The 18,750-nt window shown below is 35.2% G+C and overlaps 1 protein-coding gene across 1 annotated transcript; it reads left to right on the plus strand.

Moving 5' to 3' along the window:
* The first annotated feature begins 1,752 nt into the window (after nt 1-1,752).
* Nucleotides 1,753-17,250, plus strand: LOC124451994. The gene is made up of 9 exons (XM_047002590.1): nt 1,753-2,493; nt 3,726-4,070; nt 4,528-4,719; nt 4,787-4,936; nt 6,304-7,111; nt 8,391-9,136; nt 10,994-11,326; nt 11,830-12,123; nt 16,424-17,250. Exons 1-9 carry the CDS (start codon nt 1,753-1,755, stop codon nt 16,835-16,837), a joined length of 4,023 nt encoding a protein of 1,340 aa, XP_046858546.1. The 3' UTR covers nt 16,838-17,250.
* Nucleotides 17,251-18,750: the final 1,500 nt, after the last annotated feature.

Raw genomic sequence — 18,750 nt, forward strand, 5'->3', positions numbered from 1 at the left:
CTTCATCGTCTCTTGGCTTTACAACGTCTCATAACCCCATATATCTATAATAATAATAATAATAATAAGGACTTTATTTGAAGAGGGGGACACGTAACAGCTGAAAAGCTGACAAACCTGTGGCCCTCTAACTAGATTATACAGGATTACAAAAAAACTGATAATGAATAAATATATAAATAATTACAAGATTCTATGATAAAAATAGCTGGACATATTAAAAATATTCAGAAAGATAAAATTAATTTATAAAAAATTAAAATTAAAATTAGGTAGTGTACTATTGCTTAATATTGTTTCAAAGTTGTCCAGGTTTTTATATGAGCTTATAAAATGCTTTTTCACAGCTGTTTTGAATAGATTTATACTAGGCATTTTTTTGATATCATGGGGAAGGCTGTTCCATAACTTAACTGCGTTAACACTGAATGCCTTGCCACCATCGTTATTTCTTAGGTATTTGGGACACACTTAAATCTTCTTCCACTTTTCTGAGTGATGTTACTCAGGAAATTTGCTCTTAGTGTTTCCTTCTTTCCACAGAAGTTACAGAGAACTTTCTGAAATATATATGTTCTGCAATGATGGCTCCACGAAAATTACAGTGGACTTTCTGATCTATACATGTACTGTAGTGATTGCTCCACAGAAGTTACAGAGGACATTCTGATCTATACATGTACTGTAGTGATTGCTCCACAGAAGTTACAGAGGACATTCTGATCTATACATGTACTGTAGTGATTGCAAGCAAGATGAGGTAGACTTGAGGTTTGGTAGCCTGACACATTTGAATGATTATGTGAACGATCGATAGTCACTGGTTTTGTTGAGAGCTTTGTTTTGACCGCGCTTGTTACATTGATTACGTGAAGTACCAAAATCTTTCTTTTATCGTGTCACGCGTGATAAGTGTCACTAAAGGTACGTAAACTCAAACTTGACTGACGTAATATATTTCAACATGTAAGATTGCATTGCGGTAAAATTCGTTGTGCTATTTGACAACTATAGTAATATGCAAATGTCAACAAAACTCTGCTCACGAGTAGCCAGAGTGAACTCCTGAATAGGCGTCTTGTTTCCATTAGATACTAGATAAGTAGACGATCAAAGTCCTTTTAACCTTTCGTAGGAGTAGAAGATCGAAGTACTACCTTTACTCAACGGAATCGTTTGAAGTCCATATATTGGCCCTCTACTTCCTTTTCGACAATGGCCTGTCTCCGTATTTACACGTGATTTACGATAAATCTCGACAAACTCTTAGTCAAAACTCAAAAGACTTTTCATAAATATTTTGCAAAGTTGTAAACACAATTTCCACGAATAAAAGCGACCAGTAAAATACACCACGATGCTAACAGTGGCTTTTACAGATTGATCAATCGCATCACGTTTTAACTATATCGTGAAATGTACACCGGTAGAGAAATGCAGGAAAAAAACCCCCAAAATATTCAATTTTTCAATAAATAACAAACATGCGCTCGCATTGGTACGTGATATTTCATTTGAAAATGATTGCTAAAGCCAAAAGATATGAACTGGTTATTATTATATGAGACTGGAAAAGGGCATATTTGTCCTAAGAGAAAGATCGGAAGTCAATTTGCACGATACATAAGATGAAAATTTACAACTCGTGTTTCGATGTTTCACTTTCGACTGTCTGACGCCCTAGCACGTTAGAAGAACTACAATTAAAAGGAGCGCTGCTTTCATGACTTTCTATTAAGAATTACTACGAGCATGTCGGAATCATCTGAGTATAAATTAGCGCAAAGCATCATTTGGAGCGATCAAAAATATTTACTGAAAGAATTCGTGAAGAGTTTCAAACTCCCTCAAGTAGTCTTGGTAAAGGACGGCTACTTTGGCCATGATGAAAGAACGACATTTGGAAGAGATCAAATTTTGACATTACATCAACTTCGGGAAACCAATAAAATCGTTTGTCAAACAGCGAAAAGAAATGTTATACTTTTGCCGTCAAAATGTGAAGTCAAAGCACAAGTGTTGCCGATGAATTTAAACGATGTAAACATATCTGCAAAGCAGTTAATTGAAACATATAAAAAGATAAAATATGTGCGAGTAATGGAAGTTGGTGCAAATTGTAGCGATGATCCGAAGGATTCATTGGAAGCAAACGATGCTCTCGAAATAAAGAAAATTGAATCAAATTCAGTTGGATTCCTATGTAAAAATTTATCAACCAATCACGAGTCGTTTATACCATCACACCACTTAGCTAAGTTCCTCCCTTTACTAGACCCAAACATCTACACTTTAGCCGAAATTAAAGCAAAGTATGGTTTCCCAGCTAAGATATGGTTACCAGACAGGGACAATAACAATATAATCTTTTCCTCACCTGATGCAAGCCATTCCACAAGAAATTTATGTAGTTTGGGTCAACTGACAGTTGTTGAAGAAATCCAAGAAACCGATGCAATTGTGACAACAGTTTGTTCGAGCCTAGAAGAGAAGGTACGTGGTATTAATATGACATGATTAATTACAGTAAGAAACTTATATTTCTACAGACCTAGTTTACGCAGAGATTCAATCTCAAAATTTGTGCCGAACATAGAGGCTTTTGATATTTCGTGTCAACCAAACGGAATTAATACATTGGAACCGGAAGTTTCATAAAACTGTTCAGTAAGTTCTGTGAGCCGGTTTTTATGCGTGCATTGCCCAGAGCCGTCGCTGGAATGTCAATTCGGGTGTGTGTGTTTTATTCATATATTCAGTTGTGCCGACTGATTTCTTTTGAAAGCAATTCACTTAAAGATTTAAGAAATTCACTTTCAAAAGAAATCAGTTGAGCACAACTGATTATTTGCATTAACACCACCCCCCACCCCCCCAATTAACATTCACGGGATGGCCCTGGCATGAAACCTTACGTTATAACATATTCATCGAATGAATTGCATTTTTCACATGAAAATTATATACTGCTCATATTTTTAATGAACTGTGAAATGGATGGAATCTCAGTTCGTGGATCCAAAGCATATTCATTTATACGGTTGGGCTATTTGGCTTCCCAAGCCCTTCTGTTGCCCCGCAACTTCTTAAGCACTTTTTGCTTTTGTTGAGATTGGTATTTCAAAGGTTTCATTGCCGATGATATATTGCCTGCTCAAAGTAAGAATGCTTGTTTTACAGCACGTCGTTTTCGTTGTTGCTAAATTGCTCTAAGATGATACATTGCCTGCTTAAAGTAAGAATGCTTGTTTTACAACACGTCGTTTTCGTTGTTACTAAATTGCTCTAGGATGATACATTGCCTGCTTAAAGTAAGAATGCTTGTTTTACAACACGTCGTTTTCGTTGTTACTAAATTGCTCTAGGATGATACATTGCCTGCTTAAAGTAAGAATGCTTGTTTTACAACACGTCGTTTTCGTTGTTACTAAATTGCTCTACAAAAAGCATAAAATAGCATTTACAGTTTTAAAGATTCCACTAGGGAAATGTATTTCCAGTTTCCTTGCTACACAGTTCCCGCTTCACAGACTCTTTTAAGGTTAATGGCCTTCCAGTGTAAAGTCCTAAAAAATCCCATGCTTGGATTTCGTCATAAATAAAATACTAAATGATTTTTAATGAATTTTACTTACAACCAATGACCGACTGATCATCAAACATTTTGTGGAGTCCGCATTTCTTTAAGAGCTTTCTATCAATACACACAAATTTATCTGCTGTAGATTTGCCTGAACGTTCCTACCAAACTCGAAATCAATGTTACTGTTGCTGAAGGATTTCTAAAAGGCAGCAAGAACTACGCAACGGTTGTCAAAACTTTAGACAAAGAGCTAAACAAAACTGATCTCAAAGCATTTGAAGACCTGGACGTGTATCAACACGTGCATGCTGTCAAGAAACAGATACAAGACTGGGACGAAACGTATTCCATTGGGGAAGCATCATCGGAAGTTGCCGAACATGCCCGTCAGCAATTGAAACAACACGAGAAAACAAAAAAATTCTCAAGGATAGACGAAGCTCCTAAAGTTCAACCTCGACTTTCATTACGTTTGGACAACATTTTGGTAATTATATTTTGGTAATTCTTGTACGCAGTAAATATTTTTTTAAGTTTGTGTCAAGACAAAACTTTCAAAGTTGTTTTCGAGTTAGAACGCAAACCATAAGAATACATTTTGAGTTTCGAAAACAACAAAAGTTAACTTGAGAGCAAATCAACAAGAAATGCGTAAAACTCCTTTTCAACCTCATATCATTATTTATCCATAAAGAACAATGTAATCATGAGATGCATACACTCATATCATTACTTATCCATAATGAACATCGTAATCTTCAAATGCATACACTCATATCATTATTTATCCATAAAGAGCAATGTAATATTGAAATGACTACACTCATATCATTACTTATCCATAATGAGCAATATAATATTGAAATGCCTACACTCATATCATTACTTATCCGTAATGAACAATGTAATCTTTAAAATCAAATCATGTTTTCTTCATTGCAAAGACTCCACCAATTGTTCCACAAAGACCAAGACCAAAGAAATCAAAAAAGTTGAGTGACTTAAAACAAGATACGACAGGATTTGATAACACAGCAAATGAAATACGGCCAAATATTCTGGATGAAGAAAAATGGTATACTTCTTTAGATCCTGTCCATTATTCAACAATCCATAATGTTTATGAACCTCTCCAGGTAACCTAACAAGAAAACACCTTCAGTGCAACATCAGAATTCTCACATAACCTCATCTCTCTCTTAGTCAAAACGTGGATCTTTCATAAACATGAAAGGACAGAAATCAATATCTGAAGATGAATCTAACTTAAACGAGAGACATTACGCAGTTATAGGAAAATATTCCACTGAAGATGAAAATTCATACAAGCATATTGAATCCAAAAGACTTAAGGTAAACTAGACATTCAGCCTTTATTTTGTAAATCAAAATCGTTTTTCCTTTATGTGAATAATGAGCTTCACACGACGCAACTTTAGCACGACGAATTTGCCAAAGCTAAAAACAACGGCGGCGTCGTAGCAACAGACCTGATTAAGAAAATTGATCACCGGCGCCATATGCATTTGTAAAGCGATGACTATCTTTATAAAAACTATAGGGAACAACTTGCTCTTGAATATGATAAACATTATAAACGGTAAAGAGTTGTTGTTACTGTGGGATGTAAACAGTTTCTAGAGCCATATTCAAATCCAAAGAAAAAAACTAAACAACTTTGACGACGCCGTGAATTTGAAAAAAATCGAAGCGCCGTCTTGACACAACACGCCGATTTTCAAACAGACGCATGCGCGGTTATCAAAATCAATAAATGTAATTCCTGTAAGCGTCGTCGTAAGGGCACGACGCATGATCTTAAGCTCGCTAATAACTCCACTAGACGTTCATAAGATCTTGAGCCTAATACCTCGCACTTCGACATGATAAATATGGTATGCATGATTTACATGATACCATATGATATGCCATGATCTACATGATAAAATATGATATGCCATGATCAACATGATAACATATGCTAGGCCATGATCTACATGATAACATATGATATGCCATGATCAACATGATAACATATGATATGCCATGATCTACATGATAACATATGATATGCCATGGTCTACATGATAACATATGATATGCCATGATCTACATGATAACATAAGATATGCCATGATCTACATGATAACATATGATATGCCATGGTCTACATGATAACATATGATATGCCATGATCTACATGATAACATAAGATATGCCCTGATCTACATGATAATATATGATATGCCATGATCTACATGATAACATATGATATGCCATGATCTACATGATAACATATGATATGCCATGATCTACATGATAACATATGATATGCCATGATCTACATGATAACATATGATATGCCATGATCTACATGATAACATATGATATGCCATGATCTACATGATAACATATGATATGCCATGATCAACATGATAACATATGATATGCCATGATCTACATGATAACATATGATATGCCATGGTCTACATGATAACATATGATATGCCATGATCTACATGATAACATATGATATGCCATGATCTACATGATATTAAAACATTTAACAAAATCATGCATGATTTTACGCGATCAAACATGACTTCACACGATCTACGATACTAAATAGGCTTACATGATCTCACATGATCCCATAAGATCACTACTTGATCTTAGGCGATTAGCAAAACTGATCACATGATTGCATTTTCATTGTTTAGCCTGAGACTCCACCGAAAGTACCAAAGAAACCAAAGAAATTGATGAACAAGCAAAAAACAACGGACACGGATGGAACACAAAAGTCATCAAAACCAGAAAAAATAGATAGTTTGCGCAGAGTAAAAAGCTGCACAGCCGCTATCCAAAATATCCCTTTACCACCTGTACCATTACGTTTGCCCAAGTTATCCACAAACATCCTATCAAATTCCCCGAAGGAAGATGAAAAAGAAGTTGTGTATGAGACGGCGTTATCCCCAACTATCCAAGAAGTTTCCCCCAACGAAGATGGGAAAGAAGTTGTGTATGAGACCGCGTTATCCCCAACTATCCCAGTAGTTTCTCACAACGAAGATGGAAAAGAAGTTGTGTATGAGACCGCGTTATCGCCAAACATCCCCCTAACTTTTCCAAAGGAAGATGACAAAGAAATTGCATACGAGTATATGTTATCCACAAATATCCCACTAACTTCAACGAACGAAGACAACAATGAAAGTGTCTACGAAGACACATTATCTACACTTTCAAACATTCCAAAAAGTGTTCCTGACGAAGATGACAGAGAAGCAATATACGAGGCGATATCACGATATCCTCAAGATTTGTCCTGTTTAAGTGTAGCAGAGGTTAGTCGATTACTGAAATACTTAGAAATGAAAGGTAACGTTGAAAGGTTTGAAAAAGAGATGATTGATGGATCAATGTTGATAACCATGGATAAGGAGTCTCTGCAATCCTTAGAAGTAGATACCTTTCACTGTAACAAGTTGCTGCGTTTTATTGGAGGTTGGCGTCCTAAACTTGGTAAATAAGATATTCTTTTAATGTAGTTAAGTTTCCTTTTGGTTACAGTGCGCATGACACAAAAATTTTGCTATCTGAGTTGTACTTTTATTAAAGAGATCTTTTGAAATGGCGATGGACATTCTAAAACAGTTTGTGCATATCACTTTTAATTTTTGAGATTTTGAGGTTTTTGCTTTGCCCGATTTATGTAACTTGTGACGTCAAATTGCATAATGAGAACTAGGAGTATTAGGTATATTTAACGATACTTTAATTGGAAACGACAGAGTTCCCTTTGTTGTGACGTGGTTAATAGTATAAGATATAAGGTTGCCAGGAAACTGAAGAGTATTTAAAACATTCTGGGAACTCATTATGCAATATGACGTAACAAGTTAGATAAAATGGAAATAACAAAAACTTCAATATCTCGCGAAGAAATAGAGACATGCATTAACTGTTCAAGAAAGTTTACCGTCATTTCAAAAGTTCTGGTCATTGCAAACATAATTTAACTAGCAAAATTTTCGTGTCATAGGCACTTTAAAATTAGTGAACATTTGCATGAATAAGTTCATGTACGGTTACATTTCTTTAAATAAATTTCTAACAAATTGCTATTGAACGTGATGTCGGAAATTTTGCATCTTGGCTGCTGTCTGACCTTCCACGTGTTCAAGTGCTTTACTTTGTTCTTTGCGGTTGGCGGGCGTCTAGTGGGCTGTTGACATGCTTTGTTTGACGGTATTGTTGATTGACGCCAACGTTCTCTTTATTCATGTTTATTGTCTTCCAAGAATTGAAAATAGGCCTTGTAAGCAAAGTAGTGATTTCGAACAAGTTGAGGCAAACTTGAAGCAGACATATAGTCTGATGCTTCAATGATTATGTGAACGGACTTGTAGTTCCTTATTGTGTTGACAACTTTGTTTCGACCGTCATTAATGACGCGGTACTTTGTGTATTGCTTCCTGGGATAGTTAAGTCGTTGAGAGTAATAAAGAGTTCTGTCTTTTGTAAATGACGTCTCTTGAATTAACTCCAAATAAATGTCTTTATGTGAGTGGCGTTTTTTTTTGTTTTTATGAGAAGCGAGCAGCGCGAACAACGGCTCTGCTCGTAAAACAATTGTTGCATTTGGTTTTGTTCAACAATTGTTGTTACAGAAAATTTAATCATCGTAAATGTTCGTATTCTGAGCAGCCTTGAAACCTCTACTGTCTTAATACGTCAATGAAACTGAGACTCCACCAAAATACGACAGCAAGATAAAATATATATTTGCTTTCCCCTCAAGGACCAAACATGTTGGAAGCACCGGATGATCAACTAACAGAAAAACTCATTTGGACGGACAAGGACTACAATCTACAACAATTTGTGGAAACGTTTCAACTTCCTCAAATCGTTTCTGTGAAGAAGGGCTACTGTGGCTTTGATCAAAGAACGACGCTTGGTAGAGACCAAATTTTAACGTTGCATCAACTTCGAACAACATTTCAAACCGTTTGCCGAGTTGAAAATAGAAGTATAGTAATGTTACCATCAAGTTGTGAAATTAAAGCCGAAGTTTTGCCGTTGGAATGTAGAGACACGATAGTTACAGCCAAACAATTGACTGAAACACATCGAACGATTAAATATGTAAGGGTCTTAGAACACAGACCAAAATGGAGCTTCGGTGATCACGACATCACATTCAAAGAAAATGACATCATCGAAATACAAACAATATATGACGACGGAATCCACTGCAAGAATCTCTCGACTGATCTTAATATCATTCTACCATCTAACTGTTTGGCAATTTTTGTTCCTTTGCTAGACCCAAATCCCTACACTTTGGCCAACATCAAGGCAAAATACGGTTTCCCGTCTAAGATCAGATTTATAGATAAAACTGACGAGGAACATGACATAAAATTTGTTTATGGCTCAAGACAATTCTCAACAAATCTGAACAGATTAGGTGAGATAATCACAATTGGAGAAATCCAGGAAAACGATGTTATCGCTACGACAGTTTGTTCTAATTTGGAAAAGGTTAGACAAAGCATGTTTATATACAGATAGAAAACGATAGAATGAATGATTGACCAAATAATGTGTTACTGGCAATGTAAAGTTGGGTAAGGGGGAGGGGACAATTCCCCCCCCCACCGTCAACAATCGCCAACTCAAAAAATTGTTTGATCTATCTCTAACGACGAAACATTTCCCTCTACCCTTCCATGAGCTCACCTCTGAGTATACGTCATGATTGTACAGCCCAATGCATAACCAACCTACTTAGCACCGCTACTTCCATGTTAAACCCCCAAATCAGGTTGTACCACGTGCACGCCATTCGTTCGTTTGACAAGGCAATAACACAAGTGCCGCTACTTCCATGTTAAACCTCCAAATCAGGCTGTACCACGTGCACGCCATTCGTTCGTTTGACAAGGCAATAACACAAGTGCCGCTACTTCCATGTTAAACCCCCAAATCAGGTTGTACCACGTGCACGCCATTCGTTCGTTTGACAAGGCAATAACACACGTGCCACTACTTCCATGTTAAACCCCAAATCAGGTTGTACCACGTGCACGCCATTCGTTCGTTTGACAAGGCAATAACACACGTGCCACTACTTCCATGTTAAACCCCCAAATCAGGTTGTACCACGTGCACGCCATTCGTTCGTTTGACAAGGCAATAACACACGTGCCACTACTTCCATGTTAAGCCCCCAAATCAGGCTGTACCACGTGCACGCCATTCGTTCGTTTGACAAGGCAATAACACACGTGTCACTACTTCCATGTTAAACCCCAAATCAGGTTGTACCACGTGCACGCCATTCGTTCGTTTGACAAGGCAATAACACAAGTGCCACTACTTCCATGTTAAACCCCAAATCAGGTTGTACCACGTGCACGCCATTCGTTCGTTTGACAAGGCAATAACACACGTGCCACTACTTCCATGTTAAACCCCAAATCAGGCTGTACCACGTGCACGCCATTCGTTCGTTTGACAAGGCAATAACACAAGTGCCACTACTTCCATGTTAAACCCCCAAATCAGGTTGTACCACGTGCACGCCATTCGTTCGTTTGACAAGGCAATAACACACGTGCCACTACTTCCATGTTAAACCCCAAATCAGGTTGTACCACGTGCACGCCATTCGTTCGTTTGACAAGGCAATAACACAAGTGCCACTACTTCCATGTTAAACCCCAAATCAGGTTGTACCACGTGCACGCCATTCGTTCGTTTGACAAGGCAATAACACACGTGCCACTACTTCCATGTTAAACCCCAAATCAGGTTGTACCACGTGCACGCCATTCGTTCGTTTGACAAGGCAATAACACACGTGCCACTACTTCCATGTTAAACCCCCAAATCAGGCTGTACCACGTGCACGCCATTCGTTCGTTTGACAAGGCAATAACACAAGTGCCGCTACTTCCATGTTAAACCCCCAAATCAGGCTGTACCACGTGCACGCCATTCGTTCGTTTGACAAGGCAATAACACACGTGCCACTACTTCCATGTTAAGCCCCCAAATCAGGCTGTACCACGTGCACGCCATTCGTTCGTTTGACAAGGCAATAACACACGTCTTTTTGTTTGGTTTAATTTTGACTTTCATGTACATTCAAGTACTTCTCAAACATTACTTTAACAGGCGTCTCCTAAAAGCTATCCGTTGTACCACGTAGCAAAACAAGAGATCTTTTATTTGAGCACATTTCCCGTTTATAGTAAAAAACTTTTAAACTGCTGCGAATTTCTTTCATATCATCCGTGTGTCATATTCAACGGTCCTGGATTTAAAAAACACAACAATAACTCCATCGCATTTGCGCTCATTCAAAATTGAAACAGTCAAGTTACTTTTTTCAAGGTTTGCATAAGCGTTCCAATTCAACTGGACATCGAAGTTTCGGTTGCGTGTGGATTTCTCCATGGAGATATGACGTACGCCACAGTAGTTAACAGTCTGGGAGGACAAATCAATGAAAGTGATCTTAAAAACTTCAAGGATCTGGATGTTTATCAACACATGGAAAACCACGTTAAAAAGTCGATAAAGTACTGGGATAAAACGATTTTCATCAAGAGAGCTTCATCGGAAATCGCCAAACTAGCTCTAGAACGTTTGCGAAAGACGTTATGGACAACGGATGATTCAACAACAGAGATACAACAAGAACAGACAGGAAACACGAATGATAAGGTATCTACGTTTTACTTTTCACGTGCTTAAGTAAATATTAATGACTTATAAACTGAGTGCAAGATCTGTTTTAGTAAGTTTAGCCTGGGGTCTGCATGTTAATGTTTTGTGAGAGGTCTGTATGGAAAGGTTTTGCCTGAGGTCTGTATGAGAAAGCGTAGCCTTACGCCTGTATGAGAAAGTTTTTCCTGACGCCTGTAAGGAAGAGTATTGCCCTAGGTCTGCATAGTAAAGTATTGTCAGAGGTCTGTATGGGAGAGTATTAGTTGTATGGGAAAGTAAAGCCTGACATTTGTATGAGAAAGAATTGTCTGACACCTGTATGGGAAAGTTTTGCCCCAGGTCTGCATGGTAATGTATTCCCAGAGTTCTGTATAGGAGAGTACTAGCTGTATGGAAAAGTATTGCCTGATACCTCTATGGAAAAGTACTGCCAGTAGGTCTGAACGCGAAAGTGATGCTTTATTTGTCACATGATAGAGATAAGATAATGTTTTACATAGGATATATCAAAAACGTGGCGAAAGAGAGTGTGGAAAAAATTAAAAAAAACATTAAGAAAAGATTATGAACACAATAACTTCCCAATTCAAAATGGACGTAAAAATTCGACAAATACATATCAATCGAGGAGATCAGTAACGCAAGAAGGTCAAACCGAGAACTTGGATGAAATATATACGACAATAGACGAAATCTATGAAGAGGTGCTTTCAAATCAGGAAGAAACTTATACTTCCTTGGATCCTAATTATCGTCCAATAGCCCAGCATCCTTATGAGCCTCTACTAGTTAAGGTAACTTAACAAGAAAAGTCTTTTGGCACAATATTTACATTTTATACCTTATACATATTACATTGACCTACGTTATCTCATTTCTTATGTATTTTACATAGTGTAAAGACTGTTCTTGCTTTCTGTTGTTCATTCATCACTACCTACACTGACACACGTTATCTTATTTCTTAAGTATTTTAAATAGTGTAAAGACTGTTCTTGTTCTCTGCTGTTCATACATCACTACCTGCACTGACACACGTTATCTTATTTCTTAAGTATTTTAAATAGTGTAAAGACTGTTCTTGTTCTCTGCTGTTCATTCATCACTACCTACATTGACATACGTTTTCCTATTTCTTATATATTTTAGACAGTGTAAAGATTGTTCTTGTTCTCTGTTATTCATTCATCACTACCTACACTGACACACGTTATCTTATTTCTTACATATTTTAGATAGTGTGAAGATTGTTCTTGTTTTCTGTTGTTCATTCATTACTAGCTACACTGACACAGGTTACCTTATTTCTTATATATTTTAGATAGTGTAAAGATTGTTCTTGTTCTCTGTTATTCATTCATTACTACCTACACTGACACACGTTATCTTATTTCTTACATATTTTAGATAGTGTAAAGATTGTTCTTGTTTTCTGTTGTTCATTCATTACTACCTACATCGACACACGTTATCTTATTTCTTACATATTTTAGATAGTGTAAAGATTGTTCTTGTTTTCTGTTGCTCACTCATTACTACCTATATTGACACACGTTATCTTATTTCTTATATATTTTAGATAGTGTGAAGATTGTTCTTGTTTTCTGTTGTTCATTCATTACTACCTACACAGACACACGTTATCTTATTTCTTACATATTTTAGATAGTGTAAAGATTGTTCTTGTTTTCTGTTGTTCATTCATTACTACCTATACTGACACACGTTATCTTATTTCTTATATATTCTAGATAGTGTGAAGATTGTTCTTGTTTTCTGTTGTTCATTCATTACTACCTACATTGACACACGTTATCTTATTTCTTGTATATTTAAGATAGTGTAAAGATTGTTCTTGTTCTCTGTTGTTCATTCATTACTACCTACACGACACACGTTATCTTATTTCTTATATATTTTAGATAGTGTAAAGATTGTTCTTGTTCTCTGTTATTCATTCATTACTACCTACACTGACACACGTTATCTTATTTCTTACATATTTTAGATAGTGTAAAGATTGTTCTTGTTTTCTGTTGTTCATTCATTACTACCAACATCGACACACGTTATCTTATTTCTTACATATTTTAGATAGTGTAAAGATTGTTCTTGTTTTCTGTTGCTCATTCATGACTACCTATATTGACACACGTTATCTTATTTCTTATATATTTTAGATAGTGTGAAGATTGTTCTTGTTTTCTGTTGTTCATTCATTACTACCTACACAGACACACGTTATCTTATTTCTTACATATTTTAGATAGTGTAAAGATTGTTCTTGTTTTCTGTTGTTTATTCATTACTACCTATACTGACACACGTTATCTTATTTCTTATATATTTTAGATAGTGTGAAGATTGTTCTTGTTTTCTGTTGTTCATTCATTTCTACCTACACTGACACACGTTATCTTATTTCTTGTATATTTTAGATAGTGTAAAGATTGTTCTTGTTCTCTGTTATTCATTCATTACTACCTACACTGACACACGTTATCTTATTTCTTACATATTTTAGATAGTGTAAAGATTGTTCTTGTTCTCTGTTATTCATTCATTACTACCTACACTGACACACGTTATCTTATTTCTTACATATTTTAGATAGTGTAAAGATTGTTCTTGTTTTCTGTTGTTCATTCATTACTACCTACATCGACACACGTTATCTTATTTCTTACATATTTTAGATAGTGTAAAGATTGTTCTTGTTTTCTGTTGCTCACTCATTACTACCTATATTGACACACGTTATCTTATTTCTTATATATTTTAGATAGTGTGAAGATTGTTCTTGTTTTCTGTTGTTCATTCATTACTACCTACACAGACACACGTTATCTTATTTCTTACATATTTTAGATAGTGTAAAGATTGTTCTTGTTTTCTGTTGTTCATTCATTACTACCTATACTGACACACGTTATCTTATTTCTTATATATTCTAGATAGTGTGAAGATTGTTCTTGTTTTCTGTTGTTCATTCATTACTACCTACATTGACACACGTTATCTTATTTCTTGTATATTTAAGATAGTGTAAAGATTGTTCTTGTTCTCTGTTGTTCATTCATTACTACCTACACGACACACGTTATCTTATTTCTTATATATTTTAGATAGTGTAAAGATTGTTCTTGTTCTCTGTTATTCATTCATTACTACCTACACTGACACACGTTATCTTATTTCTTACATATTTTAGATAGTGTAAAGATTGTTCTTGTTTTCTGTTGTTCATTCATTACTACCAACATCGACACACGTTATCTTATTTCTTACATATTTTAGATAGTGTAAAGATTGTTCTTGTTTTCTGTTGCTCATTCATGACTACCTATATTGACACACGTTATCTTATTTCTTATATATTTTAGATAGTGTGAAGATTGTTCTTGTTTTCTGTTGTTCATTCATTACTACCTACACAGACACACGTTATCTTATTTCTTACATATTTTAGATAGTGTAAAGATTGTTCTTGTTTTCTGTTGTTTATTCATTACTACCTATACTGACACACGTTATCTTATTTCTTATATATTTTAGATAGTGTGAAGATTGTTCTTGTTTTCTGTTGTTCATTCATTTCTACCTACACTGACACACGTTATCTTATTTCTTGTATATTTTAGATAGTGTAAAGATTGTTCTTGTTCTCTGTTATTCATTCATTACTACCTACACTGACACACGTTATCTTATTTCTTACATATTTTAGATAGTGTAAAGATTGTTCTTGTTTTCTGTTGTTCATTCATTACTACCTACATCGACACACGTTATCTTATTTCTTACATATTTTAGATAGTGTAAAGATTGTTCTTGTTTTCTGTTGCTCATTCATGACTACCTATATTGACACACGTTATCTTATTTCTTATATATTTTAGATAGTGTAAAGATTGTTCTTGTTTTCTGTTGTTCATTCATTACTACCTACATCGACACACGTTATCTTATTTCTTACATATTTTAGATAGTGTAAAGATTGTTCTTGTTTTCTGTTGCTCACTCATTACTACCTATATTGACACACGTTATCTTATTTCTTATATATTTTAGATAGTGTGAAGATTGTTCTTGTTTTCTGTTGTTCATTCATTACTACCTACACAGACACACGTTATCTTATTTCTTACATATTTTAGATAGTGTAAAGATTGTTCTTGTTTTCTGTTGTTCATTCATTACTACCTATACTGACACACGTTATCTTATTTCTTATATATTCTAGATAGTGTGAAGATTGTTCTTGTTTTCTGTTGTTCATTCATTACTACCTACATTGACACACGTTATCTTATTTCTTGTATATTTAAGATAGTGTAAAGATTGTTCTTGTTCTCTGTTGTTCATTCATTACTACCTACACGACACACGTTATCTTATTTCTTATATATTTTAGATAGTGTAAAGATTGTTCTTGTTCTCTGTTATTCATTCATTACTACCTACACTGACACACGTTATCTTATTTCTTACATATTTTAGATAGTGTAAAGATTGTTCTTGTTTTCTGTTGTTCATTCATTACTACCTACATCGACACACGTTATCTTATTTCTTACATATTTTAGATAGTGTAAAGATTGTTCTTGTTTTCTGTTGCTCATTCATGACTACCTATATTGACACACGTTATCTTATTTCTTATATATTTTAGATAGTGTGAAGATTGTTCTTGTTTTCTGTTGTTCATTCATTACTACCTACACAGACACACGTTATCTTATTTCTTACATATTTTAGATAGTGTAAAGATTGTTCTTGTTTTCTGTTGTTTATTCATTACTACCTATACTGACACACGTTATCTTATTTCTTATATATTTTAGATAGTGTGAAGATTGTTCTTGTTTTCTGTTGTTCATTCATTTCTACCTACACTGACACACGTTATCTTATTTCTTGTATATTTTAGATAGTGTAAAGATTGTTCTTGTTCTCTGTTATTCATTCCTTACTACCTACACTGACACACGTTATCTTATTTCTTACATATTTTAGACAGTGTAAAGATTGTTCTTGTTTTCTGTTGTTCATTCATCACTACCTACAATGATACAAGTTACTTTATTTTAACAGGCGATCAGTTCACATAATATCGAAAATTTTCAATTGAAGGATATTTCAGCAGTACCCCCGTTATCCACAAACATCCCTCCGAGCGCCCCAAAAAGAAATGAAAATGAAGTTCCCTTCGAGACTTTTTTCTCTATTCCACCTTTTTCTCCAAACGAAAATGATAGAGAAGCAATATACGAGGCGATATCACGATATCCTCGAGATCTGTCCAGTTTAAGTGTAGCAGACGTCAGTCGGTTACTGAAATACTTAGGAATGAAAGATTACGTTGAAACATTTGAAAAAGAGATGATCGATGGATCAATGTTGATAACTGTGGATATGCAGTCTTTGGAGTCTCTTAACGTAAAAAGTTTTCACTGTAACAAGTTGTTGCGTTTTATTGATGGCTGGCGTCCTAATATTGGTAGCTAAATAAGCAAGTTCTTTGAAGTAGACGCAGTTATCAGAGTTATAGCAGGAAGATGTCCGTGGTCTGACGCAGTTATCTGAGTGATAGCAGGAAGATGTCCGTGCTCTGACGCAGTTATCTGAGTGGTAGCAGGAAAATGTCCGTGCTCTGACGCAGTTATCTGAGTGATAGCAGGAAGATGTCCGTGGTCTGATTGTGTATAAACAATGAGCTTTAGTTTTTTTATTAAAGTCGAGAGAAAATTACCATTGATTTTGTTTTTTAGTACAAGACCTTCACGTGAGGATAAAATTGAGGATAAAATGCTCTTGAGGATAAAATTGAAAATTTTGATTTGTTTCTTAATGCATTTAACTTTAATGAAACGTGTTCACATATTGGAATTTCAAGATAAATAAACGGCGCTTAAATAATACATAATGTGAGTCATATAATGAACATTAAAAGCTCAGGTATTGCAAGAGTATGAATTGCCTTTACGAAATATAGTAATGTAATGAATCTTATTGGCGTCTTTCATTAGATATTATATTTCACAATGGTAATTTTTCCATACTTACGTAAAAGCACAATTGAAATAATAAATTGAATATATAAAACAAACTTTTTTATTGCAGACATGTTTCTGCAAACTTATGCCATCATCAGTGCGAATGAATACGTTACAAAAGGAGTTATTTTCATAAGCGAATAATAATTTTATTGCTTCCGCGGGTTAGTTTGTAGTTTAGATTGTAAATAGGAGATATTTTAATCAGGGAGAAACGAAGAGAGGGTAGGACACACTCTTAACATATACAAAAGTACTGGGGAAGGTTGTTACTATTTAGTTTATTTACTCAAAACCGACCATGTGCTAAGGTCATGAAGTTCAAGGTTAATTGCGGACGCTGCAAGAGCGAACAGGCTGTTTGCTACAAATATCTGCATTTCCTTCACATGCACATAGTGTAATTCACGTGCACAGGTGTTAGCCTCATAGGTAATGCACAAACAAATTTCATGTCATTCAGCAAGTAGCCGTCGTCAGGTAAAGTTTAACAAAAAATTCACCTTTCTCTCCCTCCCTTTCTCTCTGTCGATTTTGCATGTACTATTTTAGACTTGTTTCCGGGGTGGCGTTTTTATCACCCAACTTTTCTGTGCTATACAGAAAAACTTTATTCGTAAAGATTTTTATTTAAATTGTGTAAAATGATTATTTTAAATTATTTTATACTTGTTATTTCGATTTTATTAAACCGGCAAGGGCTTTCACACATTGCCAATTTTCATCCAATTTTAAAAGAGAGTACTCTTTAATGTCATGGGCACAGAAAACAGAGCTCATCAGCCTCAGAACCTCTTTTCGATTTGATTTTGCTATGATTAAGCGGAAGCGATAAATGTGATACTTGAATATATAGAGAAACATATTGTAACATATTCACACTGATGATGTTATAAGTTTGCCGAAACATGTCTGCAATAAAAAACAATGGTAATTCATATTCTTGCAATAACCTGGTTTCTAATGTTCATTGTAAGAGTACGTTCCACGAAAGGAAAATCTATCGCCACCGTTAAAATACGAATACCAAAAACTGATATGATGATATCAATTTACGCACCAAGAATGATAAAAAATAAAGAGCATTGTTGATTCATAACCAACTGTTCTTTACAAAACTACGCAGGCCTTAATTCAGAAATTATTGCTTTTCAAAGTAATATTTAACTAGATAGTAGTTTTCACGAAATTTCAAACTTTATCAAAAGAAACACTTGATAATTTCTCCCAATTCAAATATTTCGAAGATGTTTTGTGATATGTTGCGTAAGAAAAAGACGCCACTCCAAATGAGGGGGTGTTTGATTATTTTAAACGCCTCGCTGGTATACACGTAGTACAAACAATACAAATGCTAATGTGTAT

The sequence above is a fragment of the Xenia sp. Carnegie-2017 genome, unplaced genomic scaffold (genome assembly GCF_021976095.1).
Source record: "Xenia sp. Carnegie-2017 unplaced genomic scaffold, XeniaSp_v1 HiC_scaffold_24, whole genome shotgun sequence".
NCBI lineage: Eukaryota > Metazoa > Cnidaria > Anthozoa > Malacalcyonacea > Xeniidae > Xenia > Xenia sp. Carnegie-2017.